This window comes from Oncorhynchus keta, chromosome 9 (assembly GCF_023373465.1).
Source record: "Oncorhynchus keta strain PuntledgeMale-10-30-2019 chromosome 9, Oket_V2, whole genome shotgun sequence".
Classification (NCBI taxonomy): Eukaryota; Metazoa; Chordata; class Actinopteri; order Salmoniformes; family Salmonidae; genus Oncorhynchus; species Oncorhynchus keta.
Window position 1 is genome coordinate 7,419,580 of NC_068429.1, and position 20,806 is coordinate 7,440,385.

The 20,806-nt window shown below is 43.5% G+C and overlaps 1 protein-coding gene across 2 annotated transcripts in view; it reads right to left on the reverse strand.

Annotated features, from left to right (window-relative positions):
* The window catches only part of LOC118388040 (E3 ubiquitin-protein ligase rnf213-alpha-like), a 102,455-nt gene that overhangs the window by 37,363 nt on the left and 44,286 nt on the right, over window positions 1–20,806 (reverse strand). For both annotated transcript variants that reach the window (XM_052525022.1, XM_052525023.1), the window contains exons 23-40: window positions 20,453–20,670; window positions 20,211–20,348; window positions 19,082–19,240; window positions 17,753–18,971; window positions 17,078–17,259; window positions 15,634–15,789; window positions 11,944–15,519; window positions 11,730–11,854; window positions 11,536–11,637; window positions 11,281–11,405; window positions 7,384–7,506; window positions 5,201–5,259; window positions 4,700–4,853; window positions 4,462–4,603; window positions 4,096–4,293; window positions 2,815–2,945; window positions 2,559–2,716; window positions 349–555 (exon numbers count right to left, since the gene is read on the reverse strand). In XM_052525022.1, coding sequence (XP_052380982.1) covers window positions 349–555; window positions 2,559–2,716; window positions 2,815–2,945; window positions 4,096–4,293; window positions 4,462–4,603; window positions 4,700–4,853; window positions 5,201–5,259; window positions 7,384–7,506; window positions 11,281–11,405; window positions 11,536–11,637; window positions 11,730–11,854; window positions 11,944–15,519; window positions 15,634–15,789; window positions 17,078–17,259; window positions 17,753–18,971; window positions 19,082–19,240; window positions 20,211–20,348; window positions 20,453–20,670 — 7,172 coding nt within the window. The remainder of the gene's footprint in view (window positions 1–348; window positions 556–2,558; window positions 2,717–2,814; window positions 2,946–4,095; window positions 4,294–4,461; window positions 4,604–4,699; window positions 4,854–5,200; window positions 5,260–7,383; window positions 7,507–11,280; window positions 11,406–11,535; window positions 11,638–11,729; window positions 11,855–11,943; window positions 15,520–15,633; window positions 15,790–17,077; window positions 17,260–17,752; window positions 18,972–19,081; window positions 19,241–20,210; window positions 20,349–20,452; window positions 20,671–20,806) is intronic.

A 20,806-nucleotide genomic window follows, 5' to 3' on the forward strand; every position in this document is an offset into this window, starting at 1 on the left:
TGAAAACATCATTTAGATGTAGTGAGGGATAGAGGATAATGCTACAAAAAACACCCTGTAGATAGAGAGGGATAGAGAATAATGCTGCAAAAACCCTTTAGATAGTGAGGGAAAGAGGATAATGCTGAAAACAGCCTTTAGATATACTTGTATAAACTCACAGCATCATGTACATTATTTGAGCAACTATTGACGTCCTTTATGCAAACAGTGACCGTTAACAATAAGAGTTGGCTAGGCAACGAAACAGGCTTTTTCCCCCTTCTTACTTTTACAGTACTTGTATTGATATCAATTGGGCCTTTTTTTCTTTTTACATGAGAATGTCGTACCCTAGTATATACTCACCAGCTCCATCCCTTCTCTGATGTGTGTGTTCGCCAGGAGGCCCTGACCCACTCGGGGGATGCTGATCATTCTGGACAAGTTCTGTAGGCGGTTCTTAAACTGGTTGTAGGCATCATGGACCCAGGGCAGAGAGGCCACCTCCGTACACATAGCATCATGACCTAGTCGCAGCTCGTTCACACAACAGGTCAAGGCGCCACAAAGGAGCTAGATTGTTGCGCACACACACACACACACACACACAAACCTCAATATATTACACATCCCTCTTGACAACCTGGAATGAACTTTGGAAAAAGAATCAGTATTTTCCCGATATTAATTTAGCTGCTAAATCATGGCCTCCACTCTTTTTTAATTTTTTTTTTTTTACAATTTTCTACATTGTAGAATAATAGTGAAGACATAAAAAACTATGAAATAACACATATGGAGTCATGTAGTAACCAAAAAAAGTGGTAAACAAATCAAAATATATTTTATATTTGAGATTACTCAACGTAGCCACCCTTTGCCTTGATGACAGATTTGCACACTCTTGGCGTTCTCTCAACCTGCTTCATGACGTTGTCACCTGGAATGCAATTTAATTAACAGGTGGGCCTTGTTAAAAGTTCATTTGTGGAATTTCTAAATGTGTTTGAGCCAATCAGTTGTTTTGACAAACTAGGGGTGGTATACAGAAGAAGTCCATATTATGGCAAGAACAGCGCAAATGAGCAAAGAGAAATGACAGTCCATCATTACTGTAAGACATGAAGGTAAAGAACTTCAAGCGCAGTCGCAAAAACCATCAAGCACTATAATGAAACTGGCTCTCATCAGGACCGGCACAGGAAAGGAAGACCCAGAGTTACCTCTGCTGCAGAGGATAAGTTCATTAGAGTTACCAGCCTCAGATTGCAGCACAAATAAATGCTTCACAGAGTTCAAGTAACAGACACATCTCAACAGCAACTGTTCAGAAGAGACTGCGTGAATCAGGCCTTCATGGTCGCATTTCTGCAAAGAAACTACTACCAAAAGACACCAATAACAATAAGAGGCTTGCTCGGGCCATGAAACACGAGCAATGGACATTAGACGAGAACAAATTTGAGGTTTTTGGTTCCAACCGCTGTGTCTTTGTGAGACGCATAGTAGGTGAATGGATGATCTCTGCATGTGTGGTTCACACTGTGAAGCATGGAGGAGGAGGTGTGATGGTGTTTTTCTGGTGACACTGTCTATGATTTATTTAGAATTCAAGGCACACTTAACCAGCATGGCTACCACAGCATTCCACAGAGATACAGCCTCCCATCTGGTTTGGGCTTAGTGGGACTATTATTTGTTTTTCAACAGGATAATGACCCAACACACCTCCAGGCTGTTTAAGGGATATTTGACCAAGGAGAGTGATGGAGTGCTGCATCAGATGACCTGGCCTCCACAATCACCGGACCTCAACCCAATTGAGATGGTTTGGGATGAGATGGACTGCAGAGTGAAGGACAAGCAGCCAACAAGTGCTCAGCATATGTGGGAACTCCTTCAAGAATGTTGGAAAAGCATTCCAGGTGAATCTGGTTGAGACAGCAAGCGTGTGCAAAGCTGTCATCAAGGCAAAGGGTGGCTACGTTGAAGAATCTCATATATAAAACATATTTTGATTTGTTTACCACTTTTTTGGTTACTACATGACTCCATATGTGTTATTTCATAGTTTTAATGTCTTCACTATTATTCTACAATGTAGAAAATAGAAAAAATAAAGAAAAACCATTGAATGAGTAGATGCATGGGGCCCCCATTCATTTTGTTATAATTTTTTGAGTAACTTAAATAGCATAAGAACACGGCACAAGCCATGACAAAATTGGGAGAATTGCAGAAACTGTCAATTTTGTTATTTATTTTTATTTAAATGTTACCTTTGTTTATCTAGGCAAGTCAGTTAAGAACAAATTCTTATTTTCAATGACGGCCTAGGAACAGTGGGTTAACTGCCTGTTCAGGGGCAGAACAACAGATTTGTACCTTGTCAGCTCAGGGGTTTGAACTTGCAACCTTTCGGTTACTAGTCCAATGCCCTAACCACTAGGCTACCCTGCCACCCCAAAATGTCCCAACCCCCCAACCCCCCCTCTATGCCAACCTTGCCACCGCTGCTGAAAAATCTCATAGGGGAAACACTGAATCATGGCCGAATGTGCAAAGAGAAATCTAACCTGTAGGTCCTCTGCACAAGTCACATTCATGGTCATGGTAATGAAATCCTGCAGGTATCTGTGGAAAAGCTCTGTCTGCATCTCATTGTCCGCCATCGCAACGTAGCGGCCCAGAGGAGTCTTCCCAAAAAACTCCTCCAACTGCCTCTGACTTTGGCCTGTGAAACAATAGGGAAACTGTAATTGTAACAGTGCAATGCATATAGGTTACACTATGATGACACCCTGCCAGAGATGTGTTCTGAGAAGCTACTACCTTCATGTTGCAGAGCATAAATCCACAGCTCATTCAGGTAGTCCTTGATCCTCCAGCTGAAGGGCATGATGCAGCTGATATTCTTGTCTATTGGGATGTTATTCTGGACCAGGAAGGTCTTGGACGTAGCACTGGGACAAGGATAGGTTGATTTACAATGGAATTACATTTAAAAAATATATATAAGGCAGGGGAGTCATTCCCCCGCCCCAAAAAAATGGTTGATTCCCAATTCCTAACAGTAGTTGGGAATCAGAATAGATTCCTTCACGAGGAATCAATTATTTTTCAAGAATCGATTCCTGCCGCTTTAAAAATGGTACTTTCCATCAAATTTCAGGTTTTGTGAGTGTAATTATTTTTTGTTGGTTGTGTGCAATTTTGATAATGGCACATGGGTTCAGGTAGAAAATGTATATTTTCCATTCCTATAAATAGCAAATACATATTATTATACTTGTGTGAACATTGTTTTGTACCGCTTTTGCTATGGAATCAACTCTTGGAATCGATTTTCCAAATCCAGGAATCAACTCTTGGAATCGATTTCCAAATCCAGGAATCAACTCTTGGAATCGCTTAAATATTTCTGACTGATTCTGTTTTGGACATAGCAGGAATAGAACCCAGGCTAATGCATTCCAGAGAGTTGGGATTCCCATTCCATTTAAATTTAAACCAAATTCCAATTCCACATTTTCCATATTACCATCACCACAATGGGAACGAGAAGGCATGTGTGTGTATGGCTCAAACACGGAAAACAAAAATGGAATATAACGTTGGCGGATAAAGTTCGGAATGACACAATTTAATGTGTACAACGTTTAAAAGACCCGCGTCACTATACTGAGAGCTTTGATGTTTCTAAAAAAAGTACGTATTTCTGTGTTTTTGGAGCCTTTGTTTATGTTTTATCCATGGCCCCCGAAACGGCAAAATAAACCCGAGGAAGTCTATTGCTGGTGGGGTACCTTTCTCAAAACTAAGTGACACCTGGTAAAAAAAAAAGAAAAAGAAAGTTAACTTGTCCTTTAATTTAGGTTATAGACCAGCCATGGTAGAGTAAATTAATATCAAAAGCCAATATACTGCAAAGAAGATCTAGGATAAGCGAAATAAAGAGCAGAGGCAGTTACTCTCACAAGATTTGGTTCTGGGTGCCGAGACGAAGAACATACACCTGTACGTGATTAAAACGTCGTCCAATTAAAATGTTACATTTTCACAATGAATAAGACCATAGAGAAAACAAGGCTCCTTGTCACTGAGGCCACTTACTCGTTGTCCACACTAGAATAGGGAAAGGGAACATCAAGTAGTTTATCGTCCCCAAAGATGTCTAACCACAATCTTTTTATTGGCTCTTCAGAGTTGGCGTCCAGCAGGAGGTCGAGATTACCGTCACGGTCAATGACAGAGACCAGTTGTGCCAAAAGTGGAATGACCACCGCCTGCAGTCGTTTCCATAGGGTTTGTCTGTTAAAGCACAAAACTAGCGTAGTAAGGCACCGAGTAAACAGCTAACATTGTGTTATTCAAGTCTAGAAAATTATTTTTCCCACCCAGTAAATATTTCAACATCTTTCACAAGCATATGGATGGGGTTTGTGTCTCTCAATTCATTGGTGATTAGTGCTCACTCACCTAAATGTACCTCCCTCATGCAAGGCATCAATGTTGGAAGCCTCACTAATGACCCAGTTTTTTGTTAAGTTAGTGTTTTTTTCCCGGGTTTCCAGTAAAGAGTGGAGCCGTCTCTTAACAATTCTCAGAAATCCAGCTGTTCCTTAAACGTGAATTAGAAACAGTCGGATTAATGTCAACGGATAGCATTACTACAACAAAAAACAACCAACAACGGAATAACTTGTTGCTCTACTACCTTGTTTTTCTTCGTTGTCGGTCAGGAGAGTCAGTAGGATCTCCACTCTCCTGGTGTTGCGGAACCCACCCTCCATCTGATCTCTGAGCATGCCCACTGCGCTCTGCACACAGCTACGCAGCAACAGTGTGGTGTCCAGGACATCCTTCCAGGCCTGCGGAAGGTAGAGAGAACCCAAGGAAAATGAAAGTTCTCCAAAAAATAAATAAATATAAATAAATAAATAAATATATATATATATAAATATATATAAATATATATAAATATATATATATAAATATAAATATATAAATATATATATATATTTATATATATTTATATATATATTTATATATATATATATATATTTATATATATATTTATATATATATATATATTTATATATATATATATTTATATATATATATTTATATATATATTTATATTTATATATATTTATATATATATATTTATGTGTGTGATCAGTCTATCAAATTGCAGATGAGTTTGGATATTACTCACCGTTTGGCCTTCAAATTCCATGTCATGTTTATCTGTCCCAGTGTACATGTCATCCAAACCTGCCCAAAATGTAAGAACGTTTTTGTAATTGTAAGTAAACAAACTTTCTTTCAGGGGAAGTGTTATACAGATCTCAGTTAGTACTTCCTGACATGGGATGAGATCATGAAATTATACTTTGTCTACTTTGCTCTGCATTTACATCAATCACATTATTTTATGAAGACAGTTTTCACATCAACAGTTGTAAAGCACAAAGTGCTGTACAGAAACCCAGCCTAAAACCCTAAACAGCAAGCAATGCAGATGCAGAGGCACAGTGGCTAGGAAAAACTCTCTAGAAGGAAGGAACCTAAGAAAGAAACCTAGAGAGGAACCAGGCTCCTCCGGGGGGCGCTGTGCTGAGTGGAGATTTAAGAGTACATGTGGCCTTGGGCCTCCCGAGTGGAGTGGTGGTCTATAGCTAGAGACCCTGGTTTGGGTCCAGGCTCTGTCGCAGCCGGGAGACCCTTGGGGCGGCACACAATTGGCCCAGCGACGTCCGGGTTAGGGGAGGGTTTGGCCCAGCGACGTCCGGGTTAGGGGAGGGTTTGGCCCAGCGAAGTCCGGGTTAGGGGAGGGTTTGGCCCAGCGAAGTCCGGGTTAGGGGAGGGTTTGGCCCAGCGATCTCCGGGTTAGGGGAGGGTTTGGCCCAGCGACGTCCGGGTTAGGGGAGGGTTTGGCCCAGCGACGTCCGGGTTAGGGGAGGGTTTGGCCCAGCGACGTCCGGGTTAGGGGAGGGTTTGGCCCAGCGACGTCCGGGTTAGGGGAGGGTTTGGCCCAGCGACGTCCGGGTTAGGGAGGGTTTGGCCCAGCGACGTCCGGGTTAGGGGAGGGTTTGGCCCAGCGACGTCCGGGTTAGGCCCAGCGACGTCCGGGTTAGGGGAGGGTTTGGCCCAGCGACGTCCGGGTTAGAGGAGGGTTTGTCCCAGCGACGTCCGGGTTAGAGGAGGGTTTGGCCTAGCGACGTCCGGGTTAGGGGAGGGTTTGGCCCAGCGACGTCCGGGTTAGGGGAGGGTTTGGCCCAGCGACGTCCGGGTTAGGGGAGGGTTTGGCCAGCAGGGATGTTCTTATCCCAACGTGCACTAGCGACTCCTGTGGCGGGCCGGGCGCAGTGCACGCTGACACGGTCGACCAGCTGTACGGTGTTTCCTCCGACACATTGGTGTGGCTGGTTTCCGGGCATTGTGTCAAGAAGCAGTTGGCTGCATTGTGTTTCGGAAGGACGCACGGCTCTCGACCTTCGCCTCTCCCGAGTCCATATGGGAGTTGCAGCGATGGGACAAGACTGTAAACTACCAATTGGATGTCACGAAAATTGGGTAGAAAATAAATGTTAAAAGTGCACGTGTGGCCATTAAGGCCTTATCGTTATTCAACACATTCAAGACGATCAGCGATGACCAGCATAATATGGTTATTATTATTATAATAGGGTTATTATTATTATAATAGGGTTATTATCTGACCCTGGTATAGAGGGTGCAACAGGTCATCACCTCAGGAGTCAATTGAGTACGTTTACATGCACACCAATCATTCGATATTAAACTGTTTATGGCAATAGGTAGATTATGCAATAGTCATGTGAACAACCTTGACTCTGCTTATCTTAAAATCGGTCAAAATCGAAGTAAGCATACGCTGATTAAAAGCCCTGGTTTTCTGAGCAATCTTTTAGAACTATTAGGACATACTAACACCTTAAATCTGCATTCAGGCGGTGCATTTGATCTGCGCATGTGCTAGCACCAGCCGAGAGCCTGCCTCTATAGCACGAGCGGTGTGTTCTCGGAACAACTAAATGTATGTCTTTAGAAGTAGTTTTCATATACAAACGTTAAAATGTCCGAACTCAGAATAAAATATACTTCCCAAAAAAATAACATGGTCGCTGAGGTAGAACGTTTATTTTGATTGTAGATTTTCTGCATTTATCAGAGTGACATCGGGGTAGCCTGATGTGTCCATGTCAACAGGATTATTAAAAGAAATCGTTCTTCTTGAAAAGCATGTAAATGTTTTTAGACAAACTAATTATATTAATCTCATTATTGTGTGACCGCACTCAAGTGTCAGAAGGATTTTCATAGCCGGACATTTACATAATCACAACACAGCTTTTTAAATTGGTTTTTATATACCTTGAGGCTGATCCCGCCTTTCCTCAAACAGTTGACAGATGGCAAGGTTCCGCAAGACTCTGATATCTGAAACAATATCTTTGGATCTTCTGAGGTCATCAATGTGAACAGATCTCCAGGGGCCTATTGGCAGAAAATGACCAATAGCTTTTAATTGACATTTTCTGATTCCATGTGGTCCTTCTGTAGCTCATTACAACCAGCATGTCCAGAGATACAACCTCTCTCATCATCACCCAGTGCCTGGGCTTACCTCCGCTGTACCCGCACCCCACCATACCCCTGTCTGCGCATTATGCCCTGAATATATTCTACCATGCCCAGAAACCTGCTCCTCTTATCCTCTGCCCCCAACGCTCTAGGCGACCAGTTTTGATAGCCTTTAGCCGCACCCTCATACTACTCCTTCTCTGTTCCGCGGGTGATGTGGAGGTAAACCCAGGCCCTGCATGCCCCCAGGTACCCTCATTTGTTGACTTCTGTGATCGAAAAGTCTTGGTTTTATGCATGTCAACATCAGAAGCCTCCTCCCTAAGTTTGTTTTACTCACTGCTTTAGCACACTCTGCTAACCCTGATGTCCTTGCCGTGTCTGAATCCTGGCTCAGGAAGGCCACCAAAATTCAGAGATTTCCATACCCAACTATAACATCTTCCGTCAAGATAGAACTGCCAAAGGGGGCGGAGTCGCAGTCTACTGCAGAGATAGCCTGCAAAGTAATGTCATACTTTCCAGGTCCATACCCAAACAGTTTGAACTACTAATTTTGAAAATTACTCTCTCCAGAAACAAGTCTATCACTGTTGCCGCCTGCTACCGACCCCCGTCAGCTCCCAGCTGCGCCCTGGACACCATTTGTGAATTGATCGCCCCCATCTAGCTTCAGAGTTTGTTCTGTTAGGTGACCTAAACTGGGATATGCTTAACACCCCGGCAGTCCTACAATCTAAGCTAGATGCCCTCAATCTCACGCAAATCATCAAGGAACCCACCAGGTACAACCCTAACTCTGTAAACAAGGGCACCCTCATAGACGTCATCCTGACCAACTGGCCCTCCAAATATACCTCCGCTGTCTTCAACCAGGATCTCAGCGATCACTGCCTCATCGCCTGTATCCGCCACGGAGCCGCAGTCAAACGACCACCCCTCATCACTGTCAAACGCTTCCTAAAACACTTCTGTGAGCAGGCCTTTCTAATCGACCTGGCCCGTGTATCCTGGAAGGACATTGACCTCATCCCGTCAGTTGAGGATGCCTGGTCATTCTTTAAAAGTAACTTCCTCACCATTTTGGATAAGCATGCTCCGTTCAAAAAATGCAGAACCAAGAACAGATACAGCCCTTGGTTCACTCCAGACCTGACTGCCCTCGACCAGCACAAAAACATCCTGTGGCGGACTGCAATAGCATCGAATAGCCCCGTGATATGCAACTGTTCAGGGAAGTCAGGAACCAATACACGCAGTCAGTCAGGAAAGCTAAGGCCAGCTTCTTCAGGCAGAAGTTTGCATCCTGTAGCTCCAACTCCAAAAAGTTCTGGGACACTGTGAAGTCTATGGAGAACAAGAGCACCTCCTCCCAGCTGCCCACTGCACTGAGGCTAGGAAACACGGTCTCCACCGATAAATCCATGATTATCGAAAACTTCAATAAGCACTTCTCAACGGCTGGCCATGCCTTCCGCCTGGCTACTCCAACCTCGGCCAACAGCTCCGCCCCCCGTAGTTCCTCACCCAAGCCTCTCCAGGTTCTCCTTTACCCAGATCCAGATAGCAGATGTTCTGAAAGAGCTGCAAAACCTGGACCCGTACAAATCAGCTGGGCTTGACAATCTGGACCCGCTATTTCTGAAACTATCTGCCGCCATTGTCGCAACCCCTATTACCAGCCTGTTCAACCTCTCTTTCATATCGTCTGAGATCCCCAAGGATTGAAAGCTGCCGCAGTCATCCCCTCTTCAAAGGGGAGACACCCTGGACCCAAACTGCTATAGACCTATATCCATCCTGCCCTGCCTATCTAAGGTCTTCGAAAGCCAAGTCAACAAACAGGTCACTGACCATCTCGAATCCCACCGTACCTTCTCCGCTGTGCAATCTGGTTTCCGAGCCGGTCACGGGTGCACCTCAGCCACACTCAAGGTACTAAATGATATCATAACCGCCATCGATAAAAGACAGTACTGTGCAGCCGTCTTCATCGACCTCGCCAAGGCTTTCGACTCTGTCAATCACCAAATTCTTATCGGCAGACTCAACAGCCTCGGTTTTTCGGATGACTGCCTTGCCTGGTTCACCAATTACTTTGCAGACAGAGTTCAGTGTGTCAAATCAGAGGGCATGCTGTCCGGTCCTCTGGCAGTCTCTATGGGGGTGCCACAGGGTTCAATTCTCGGGCCGACTCTTTTCTCTGTATATATCAATGATGTTGCTCTTGCTGCGGGCGATTCCCTGATCCACCTCTACGCAGACGACACCATTCTATATACTTTCGGCCCGTCATTGGACACTGTGCTATCCAACCTCCAAACGAGCTTCAATGCCATACAGCACTCCTTCCGTGGCCTCCAACTGCTCTTAAACGCGAGTAAAACCAAATGCATGCTTTTCAACCGATCGCTGCCTGCACCCGCATGCCCGACTAGCATCACCACCCTGGATGGTTCCAACCTTGAATATGTGGACATCTATAAGTACCTAGGTGTCTGGCTAGACTGCAAACTCTCCTTCCAGACTCACATCAAACATCTCCAATCAAAAATCAAATCCAGAGTCGGCTTTCTATTCCGCAACAAAGCCTCCTTCACTCACGCTGCCAAGCTTACCCTAGTAAAACTGACTATCCTACCGATCCTCGACTTCGGCGATGTCATCTACAAAATGGCTTCCAACACTCTACTCAGCAAACTGGATGCAGTCTACCACAGTGCCATCCGTTTTGTCACTAAAGCACCTTATACCACCCACCACTGCGACTTGTATGCTCTAGTCGGCTGGCCCTCACTACATATTCGTCGCCAGACCCACTGGCTCCAGGTCATCTACAAGTCCATGCTAGGTAAAGCTCCGCCTTATCTCAGTTCACTGGTCACGATGGCAACACCCATCCGTAGCACGCGCTCCAGCAGGTGTATCTCACTGATCATCCCTAAAGCCAACACCTCATTTGGCCGCCTTTCGTTCCAGTACTCTGCTGCCTGTGACTGGAACGAATTGCAAAAATCGCTGAAGTTGGAGACTTTTATCTCCCTCTCCAACTTCAAACATCAGCTATCCGAGCAGCTAACCGATCGCTGCAGCTGTACATAGTCTATAGGTAAATAGCTCACCCTTTTTCACCTACCTCATTCCCATACTGTTTTTATACTGTTTTTATTTATCTACTTTTCTGCTCTTTTGCACACCAATATCTCTACCTGTACATGCCCATCTGATCATTTATCACTCCAGTGTTAATCTGCAAAATTGTATTATTCGCCTACCTCCTCATGCCTTTTGCACACATTGTATATAGACTGCCCATTTTTTCTACTGTGTTATTGACTTGCTAATTGTTTACTCCATGTGTAACTCTGTGTTGTCTGTTCACACTGCTATGCTTTATCTTGGCCAGGTCGCAGTTGCAAATGAGAACTTGTTCTCAACTAGCCTACCTGGTTAAATAAAGGTGAAATAAATAAAAAAAAAAAAAAAGCTCAGTTGGTAGAGCATGGCGCTTGTAACGCCAGGGTAGTGGGTTCGATTCCCGGGACCACCCATACGTAGAATGTATGCACACATGTAAGTCGCTTTAGATAAAAGCGTCTGCTAAATGGCATTTATTATTATGTTAAAAAAAAAATTTTTTTTTTATCACAACAGGCATTAAAAATGTATTTGATAAGATCATCTCACCTCCATGAAATCCAACAAAGGAAGTACCACTGTCCAATCTGAACAGTTTGGTAATGAAGTAGACAAACACCTTGCCTTCAATCTCCTCATGTTTTGATTTGTTGATTTCATTTATGGCAGAGTACCTGAAAACAATGAAACATTTTCTCAGATAGTATCTTCATTTTGTTTACAGATATTTATGAAATTAGATTAGACCCTAGATTTAATTTATTTTCAGATATATATATATATATGAAACTATATTGACTTTACTTTGCTGATGCAATGACACTTGCATTGTGTGATGCTTCATACAAATCTGACTGAATAATGAGTAGTTTGTTGCTAGATGCAACTCCAGGTGTCAGAAATTCCCTAGGAGGAAAACAACTACGTTAACTGGAGAAAAAAAAACAACACGACTAAATATATGATTTACAGATCTAAAACATTTAAAATAAGTCAACCTGATCTTCTTGCGGAAAGAGAGCTCTGTGTCAAACTGCTGTAGTGACAGGAGCTCTACATTGTGCACCACCTCCTTCAGCGGTCCAATATCCGATTCTGTCAACAGTCTGGAAAATGTTGTCACCTGAGGAAGTAAAGATTAAAAAAATTAAGGGGTGGTGGAGAAATAAGACGTAAAAATGTACCGTTCAAATTCAACTACGACTAAATTACCTCTATGAAGCAGGAAGGGCTCTGCTCAACCTGTTGTGTGTGACAGACAAAGTCAGCCAAAGAGCTGTGCTTCCTCTCTTCATAGTAGAACCTGGTCAGATGGTCGATCTCCACTTTAGAGAGCCCTGTGCAGTCCAGCCGAGCCACAGAGTCCGGAGTTGCACAGTTCACCAGGATGAGTTTGGCCTCATCTAGTACTCTTCTTTGTCGGTCTGGGATGTCCATGTCTCCCCTCTGTTTCTCGGTCACTTGACGAACCACCGAGGCACACGTGTCCGCATGGAAGCCAATGAAAACATCAGGAGGTTGGTAGTTGAAGGCCTGCGGTGCAGGTGAGCTTTGTCGAAGATCTACAAACTGTCCAACCCATCTCTCCAAGTCCCCAACTATTTCCCTTTGTTCTTTACTAAGGACAGTATGGATATCCAGGTAATGTTTCTCAAGCCTGTTGATAAGAGGGATTGGAAACTGGTTATAGACCACCTCTTTATCCTCAATGACAATGAGCCTGAAGTCTTTGTGCACTCTGCATTTGACACGATGGGTCCCCAGTCCCAGGTCAACGTACTTTTGGCCTCCTAAGCAAACGTAGTATTGGTTGAGAGCATCGTAGAGACTTTCGTATAGGTTCTGCAAGTTCAAGAGCACGACGGTTCGACCGGTTTCCATGCAGATCTTGATTCGGTTGATGTTGCGGCAGATCTGGGTGTACTCTTGGTCCTTGGGGAAGCTGGACCCAAAGATAATCTCAGGCTGGCAGCTCTCTGAGAAGAAAGTCTGCTGGAGGATCTGTAAAGCTGCGTAGTTTTTGGTCAGTAGCAGCAAATAGCGGCACTCTTCCTCCTGAGCTGAGATGTTTTGTCTCACAAGCTCAATGGCACTGATCCTCTCCAGATTTGGATTGATCTTCAGTGTTTCGGTGAAGACTGTGACCGCGTCCACATCATCTCTTCCACTGAAGTTCCTCAGTACCGCCTCCACAATCTTCTCTGCACTAGGGATCTGCTCTGAGGCCTTGGTAATTGCGAAAAGCATCTTGATTAAGCTGTAGTAGTCACGCAAACCAAAGAAACCTTTGCCTTTTTCTGGACTGATGCTCAGGAAGGCCCTGGCAAAGGGTTGAAAGAAGTCTCTGACTTTCTCCAAAATCATTGTGTCAGACGAGCATATGCCTTTTGCACTCTCAATCAGCTCCTTCTCGTCAGGGTCACCGCGTGAAACAAAGATCCCTCTGTTCATCTTCGCGGGGTCCAAAGCCCAGTTGGAAATGGCAATGAATCCAACCTTCTTGTGTGGCAATGGCTCATCATCAATGCATCCTTCTTCCAGCAGAGGATGGAGGGTTTTCAGGGGCATTTTGGGAGAGTCCTCAGCCAATCCAATTTCATCCAGCACCACCACAGATATGTACTCCTTCAGGTTCTTTCCCTCCTGGAAACGAGCACATTGCTTGAACGTGTTGATGATGCCCGCCGGTGTGGAGTGAGGGCTGCACTGGAAGGACACCAGGTGAATCTGTTTCAGCCTTTTGTAGAGGTCAGAGTGTGCGGCTTGACCCTGCATGGCGTCTGCCACCAAGGTTTTAGACAGCGATTTAGAACTCCCGGGTTTCCCTACCAAGAAGAGAGGGATTCTTAGCTCAATGCAGATAACAATCATGAAGACGTTCTCTTTCAGAGCATTGTTTCGTGCAATTGTTTCCCTCAGTGGCACTCCACTCAGGAAAAGATCCTGCATGAGTGAGATTTCCTGCATCACCTTCAATGGGGTGTATATTCCAGTGAGATACTTGCAGATATTTTGTCTGTACTCTTCTTTGTTTTCCAAGCAGGCGTGGTAACACACGCCCACTGCCATCACCAGAGACCACAAGACTGGATCTCTTCGGATTTCTTCATGCCTCTCTGCATTTTGATTTCTCTCAAACTCCCAGAGATCAGCAAGTAGCATCTTATGGTTTTTGTAAAACCAGACAAAAGCTTGCATGCAACGCTCGACATCCCTGAGACTTACAAAGCCACATTCATCTTTCCTTTTCCGCATGTACCTCTGTGAAGCCGACAGGACATTTGTGATCCAACTTGCATATGTCACATTGATCATGTTGGTCTGAACCACCCTCTTGACAATTTTCTTGATGTACATATTTTCAGTGTGATCATTGAGCTGTCCAAAGTCCCACACCAGAGGGATCATGCTTGGGGGCAAGGCCTGGACTCGGTACACCAACTGGCGGAGAGGGATGGACCCCAACTTTTCATCTGTCTCTTCAGCTCGGACTCTGTATCCTAGGCCAGCTGACTCCAATCTGCGAATCATCTCATCTGTGTGTTTTCTGTAAGGGTTGCATGCTGCAATGATTTGCAAGCCACATTGGGATTGCAAAGGTTCTCCTTCTACAGTATGATCACATATGACCTCCTTAATACTGCTGAGGGCGTCTGTTGTGTTGGCTTCATCAAAGAAGAGAATAGAATCAAAGCCATATCTTTGTCTGTTGTTATAAGCAATGGCTTCTGCCTCTCTGACATTGGTGTAGATCATGTCTGAGCTAGTTCCTCCGTGCACTTTGACTAGCTTCATATTCTGCGTGGTCACTGCTCTCTTCTGTAGTTCACAGAGGAAGTTGATGAGCCTCGTTTTCCCACACCCCGTCTCCCCCATGATTACAACAGGGATGCTACACCTGAACCGCATGAGAATCGCCAGCATCTTCAATATATTGTCAGTTGTAAGCTCATATGTTTCATCGGGATCAAGATGCTGCTGGATTCCCATAACATTGCAAATGCATTCAATTTTATCCTGTCTCGACAGTTCATCGAAATCGATGTTGAAAGGGACTCTCTGCAGCGTCAGGCCGTCAAACAGTTTTTTGGTCATGATGTTTCTTTTGATCACACTCCCCGTGGATGGATCAACGGCATCTACCCAGTTTTCTTTATTGGTCTGAAGGTGAAAGCCAATGAAGGTCATTGACATGTGGTCATCATTGAAGAAGATGTAGGGATGTGGTTCTGACTCCCATCTCTTTCTGATCCGGAACGGTGCCAAGTCTTCTTCTTGTATTCCGGTTGGCTGCTGTTTCCCAGGGCTCTGGTCAGAGATGCTGAGTGAAGGAGTAGCGAAATCTTTGGCCATCAGAATCATGAAGTCCACCACAAAGTTCTTGAATCCCTGAAGAGTGTCCCCGGTGATAGAGGCGTCACAGAAGACGGACGTCTCACAGTCTCGCAGCTGAAGGTTAAGGAACCATGTAAAATTCCTCAACTCCGCCCACGAAGGGTCCTTAATTCCACAGTACAGAAGGAGCAACTGGAGACATTTGACATGACTCCCTTCAACTCCACTGTACATAAATCTGTCCAAGTTGACGTGATTATGGGATCGCGTCAGATATTGGTATGGTCGTTGGTAAGCGTCACTCTTGAACTCTCGGTCATCCATAAGTGGGCCTTCAGGCTTCGTAATGGAGGGATCCTGTTGCATCCTCATTTCCAGCTCTAGAATCTCATTGGGTGGGCGGCAGTAGATGTTTGGGAACACGGCCAGGAAGGTAAAGTTGACAGGTGCTTTCTGTAAAGAGGAGAGAAAGTGTGATTAAGAAAATCAAGAAATACATGTACATTGATTACCGGTTCTGATAACAAATGAACATTGGATAGTTTTTTAAAATAAAAAAAAGCATACCATTGTTGGTTCATTTCTGTGCCGGTTTACGGTAGACTGTAGAATCTCAATCACATACAACTGCTTGTTGCTGCATTTCCACATCCTTCCCTCAGAATCCATCAAATAGCCCAGGACCAGCAGTTTAAACAGACATTCATCAAGACCCTTCTGTACCTGTTGAACATTGCATTAAAAACAATGAGGGTACATTCATCAAGACCCTTCTGTACCTGTTGAACATTGCATTAAAAACAATGAGGGTACATTCATCAAGACCCTTCTGTACCTGTTGAACATTGCATTAAAAACCATGAGTGTAAAGGAATTTACAAAAAAATACTAGATGTAATTAAGTTCAAAGTAGATTCAAGCATATTGACAATTATGTGGTTTTATGCCGGGTATACAATACGATTTTCACTTCGATTATTTTTTATAGGCAAACTTTCATGATTGTTGTGAAGTCCTATGATGTTATACACCTGGAAGGTTCAGGAGTCACTTCTGTAGCTCAGTTGGTAGAGCATGGCGCTTGTAACGCCAGGGTAGTGGGTTCGATTCCCGGGACCACCCATACGTAGAATGTATGCACACATGACTGTAAGTCGCTTTGGATAAAAGTGTCTGCTAAATGGCATATATTATATTATTATTATTGCAATCAGATGAAGGACATTGACGTCCGAAACGATTGTAACTCGAATCGGATATATGACGCATCAAGATTTTAAGTGTGAGCGAGAGTCACGCCTATTCCTACCAAATCCTCCAATCATAATCCACAGTTTCGGTAGTTGACCCATGACCTCACACAGAGCGTATTCAGCGCCAAACATGGCCATCAGGACCGGTAACTGTGAGAATGACACAAGTCATCATTTGTGTGTTTTGCCTTGCTGCTCAGCACACGGTACAGCAGTTCAGAGGGTCATCAGAACTCCTTACCTATCAGTGGCTCAGCTTTTGTCTGTCCAGGAAGTTAGATTTATTGTAGTTCAACATATTTTACAAGGCACTGTTTGTATGAAATAAGTGTTTGATGTGAAAACATCACAGCTCAAAACTTAAAAGGCTCGCATGCAATTCGCACAAATGATTGTTGTGGGAAATCGCCAGGAAAATAGTTTCCTAAAGCCTACAAGGCAAATTCTCAGGTGCCTGTTGAACCACTACCAGGGATTCATTTGCTGTGGATTTAGGTTACAGAATTTATTAGGGGTATTCTGTTCATCCTTTAAACAGGAATATTGGCGGTTGTTCATTTTAATGGTGCACGTAAACTGCTTTTTCAAAAGAAGACCATAACTAGAATAAGGGTTATTGTCTGCAATAAACATGATCAAATAATGTTAATCAATAATGTTATAATAATCCATTAATCCATTTCAGAGGCACAATTTATTTTTCCCCCTCACACGAGAAAACCTAACTAGCTTTAACTAATACCCCCCAATATATTTACCGTAGATGTGACATCAAAATGGAAGATGGTCAGCTCTTTCTTCCCAGGGTTGTTGAGAAGAGACTGAAGAACGACATTTTCGTCAACCGTCGGCTTGATCAAGCGAATGCATTTCAGCACTGTAGGCTTCATGAAGACGTCCTTCAGTTTTTCAAATAGCCTCTTGATATAAAGGGATTTACCTGAAAGGGTCAACAACATGTTATTATTGAGAGGAACCAAACAAGTTGAAGAGTGAGGCGTTTTAAATTATGACAAATTAGTCAATCAAACATCTTCAGGAGCTACATGAGGCATTTTAGTGACAGTTTCAATTTCCTTGTTGTTTTTAAAGAAAAACAGCTTATAACTATCTGACCTAGCATAGCGCCACTTCCTTACTTTATCATAACCCTAAAACAAACATCTGTAAAGGATGTGTGTGAAATAATGGTTTAACTTATTAGTGTGAAATTATGTTCAGAAAATTAAATTGTAACAAATGCTGGGCGTAGCCCCGACCAGGACTTAAACCCTGGTCTAACAACTGCCAAGCCAACACTGTAACCATCCAAACCTCTTGATGAGGTCGCTAGATGTTGGGTTAAAGTCACTTCAATGACATGACTTACTTCTTCAGACGTTATCTACACATTACACTATTTGCAGGTGGAAATGTCTACGAAATATACTGACCAACTCCTGCTCTTTCGGACGACACAACTCCAACAAACTGTCGGTCTTTGAACACAGCAGCAGCACTGGTCTGATCTGCTGGGACTGTATAGTGTCTGATCAGGTAACGCTGAATCATAATCAGGGGTTCCTGGGGTACCATGTGTAGCCTGTACTGGCTGAAGGCTGACGGAAGGTAGGTGTGCTCTCGATCCAAACTGCAGATGATCACAAGCCTGTAGTCTTTCCGGCACTGCATTGTGATACTCTTGAAAAATCTCTCGGTTTTGGAGCTCACTTCATAACTCAGCTGATCCCCGTAGAGCATGGTGTAGATCTTCTGTCCTCTGGAGCCTGGGGTGAGGCAGCGCCTGAGGAACAGCTCCACTTGCTCAAAAGGTGTGGTAGAGTTACATAGTAGCACCTCATCATAAGTAGGCAATGGCTGACATTCACTACTCATGTAAATGGAGATGCAAGATGCCAGGATCTCGTCGTGAGGGCAAACAATAAGGTTTGGGCTCCCAATAGCTAGGCCCTTGGGCAGATCCCTTTGAATAGGTTTTTCGTTCCATTTTTTTGGCAAATATTTATATTCCTTTTTGTTGGCCAATATTTCTAAAAATCTTCCAAAGCTTCTGACATCAAGAGTGTCTGGAAGAAAGTTCTTCATGTCTCTCATGTAGGCATTCCAAATCAGATTCACTTTTCGTGAGCCAATTTCTTGTTCGATGAGACTGCTTGACACTTCAACAAAGGTGTGAAATTCAACTTCCTCATTTTGCTCTGATTGTATGGTGAGGATCTCACTTCGCAGTGCATGGAGGGACTGCCTCAGATCAGAGGCCGTGCAGTTGGGTTTGACGAACGACAGCATCATGAGAACTTGGTCTTCAAAATCGGCCACATTTTGCTGAGTCAGCGTACTGCACAGGTAGACTATCTGCTCTGCATTGTAGTAGTTCAGGTAGTAATGGTGGGATCTCTGTTTGTCCATAAAGTCATTCCAGTACTTCAGACACTTCTCCAGCTTCCTGCACAGCTCCGGAAGCTGATCCACGATGTTGCCCTCCACCGTAATCACACTGACAACACTGCCCAGGTTAAAGTCCATGACGATGTCAGCCTCCTCACTGAGTGAACTACATTTGATGTTGGCTTTCCAGTTTCGGAACAGGGGGTTCCCAGCTGTATACAGGGCAATGAATGCCACAGCCAATCTCTGGACACTGGCGAAAACCTAAGAAAATGAACACAAAAGTGCTTAATTATAACTGAAAATAAACTAAGGCACAACAACATTTACAAGTAGTATCTGAAAACATTTTTTTGAAATACTGAGAGATATACCTCGGAAAAGTGGTTCACCTCAGACTGGTCCCCTTTACCAGACATGAGCATGAGTTTGTTCTGCAGCTCCCTCAGGTCCTCTAGTGAGTAGGAACGCATCTCCTGTTCCTGACCATGTTCCTCAGAGATGTTTAACTTCAGGGCAGTCTCAAGACTCAACTTGATTGAGAAAAAAAAGCACCACGCAGAGATACATTTTACTGTTCTTATTGATTTTCGCAAAACTGTACATCTTGGGTATGTTGACTAAATACTGAAATGTTTTGTGTTCTCACAACATTCCCAAAACATGTAAGTAGATTGTGGACACATGAATTAGGCTGTGGGTCATTACATAAGACCGGTTCCTTAAAACACAAAATCTGCCCAGTTGTTATGTTTATTTTATTTTTATTTGACCTTTATTTAACCAGGCAAGTCAGTTAAGAACAAATTCTTATTTTCAATGGCGGCCTAGGAACAGTGTGTTAACTGCCTGTTCAGGGGCAGAACGACAGATTTGTACCTTGTCAGCTCGGGGGTTTGAACTTGCAACCTTCCGGTTACTAGTCCAACGCTCTAACCACTAGGCTACGCTGCCTTAACAATGTTAATTTTTAAAAATGCACATAATATTCCCTTAATGTTTGAGAATGAACACAGACTAATGTATATGTGTTACTTTGACACAACATTCTTAAAATGGACGTTTCTTTACGCTTCAGGAAAGTCAGATGCTCATTGGTCCGTTGGGCATTTATCTGTGAAATTTAGTTACACAAAAAAACTGTACTACAACATATAGGGGGGTACAACATTTTGCCTGTCAGGTAGCCTAGTGTTGGACTACTAACCGGAAGGTTGCAAGTTCAAATCTGTCGTTCTGCCCCTGAACAGGCAGTTAACCCACTGTTCCTAGGCTGTCATTGAAAATAAGAATTTGTTCTTAACTCACTTGCCTAGTTAAATAAAGGTAAAAAATAAATAGCAGGTGGTTCCTAATAGTTCACATGGTAATGGCATCATGTAATGGCCTCCATCTCGCGCACATTGTTTAAGATAGAACCTAAATCACATTGCAGATCTGTATTGTATTTTTTCTTGATGAAAATGTTATCCATACAGTATATTACATGGTAATATTGTCTACCTTCTCTTGGTTCTGTGCACTGATGGTGTAGATGCCCTTTTTGTTGATGGCGGTTGCTAAGGAGATGGAGGACAGCTCCACAGACCCGTGGAAATCCTTCACAGTTTTCAACCACTCCAAGTGTCGTGCTGTGTCATGCTTCAAACAGAGAATTAAGTGTCGGACACCGACTGCTTAATTTAAAATGGATTATTAAAACGGTCTTAAAAATAAAAAATAAAAAAGTTAAATATTCATCTCACCAGCTTTTTTGGAATGTTGCAATCATTATCCAATGTTCTCCAGAGCTTCTTCATCACCTCTTTAACAGTCTGAAAACCCGAATCTTGCTTCAGTTCGAAGAGCAATGAGGAGTATCCATGAACAGCATCGTGGAAACAAGCCACACGGTCCACATCAAGATCATTCTCCCCAGCAGAGATGGATGCCAGGTCAACAAACACTTTCAGCTCATTGATATCTGTCAAATAAATATAATCAATGCAGATATATTTTACAGATAATAAAAATATATATATATATATTAAAGCATCGTTTCCTAAACTCAGTCCTCGGGACCTCAAGCAGTGCATGTTTTTTTTTGTTGCACTAAACAG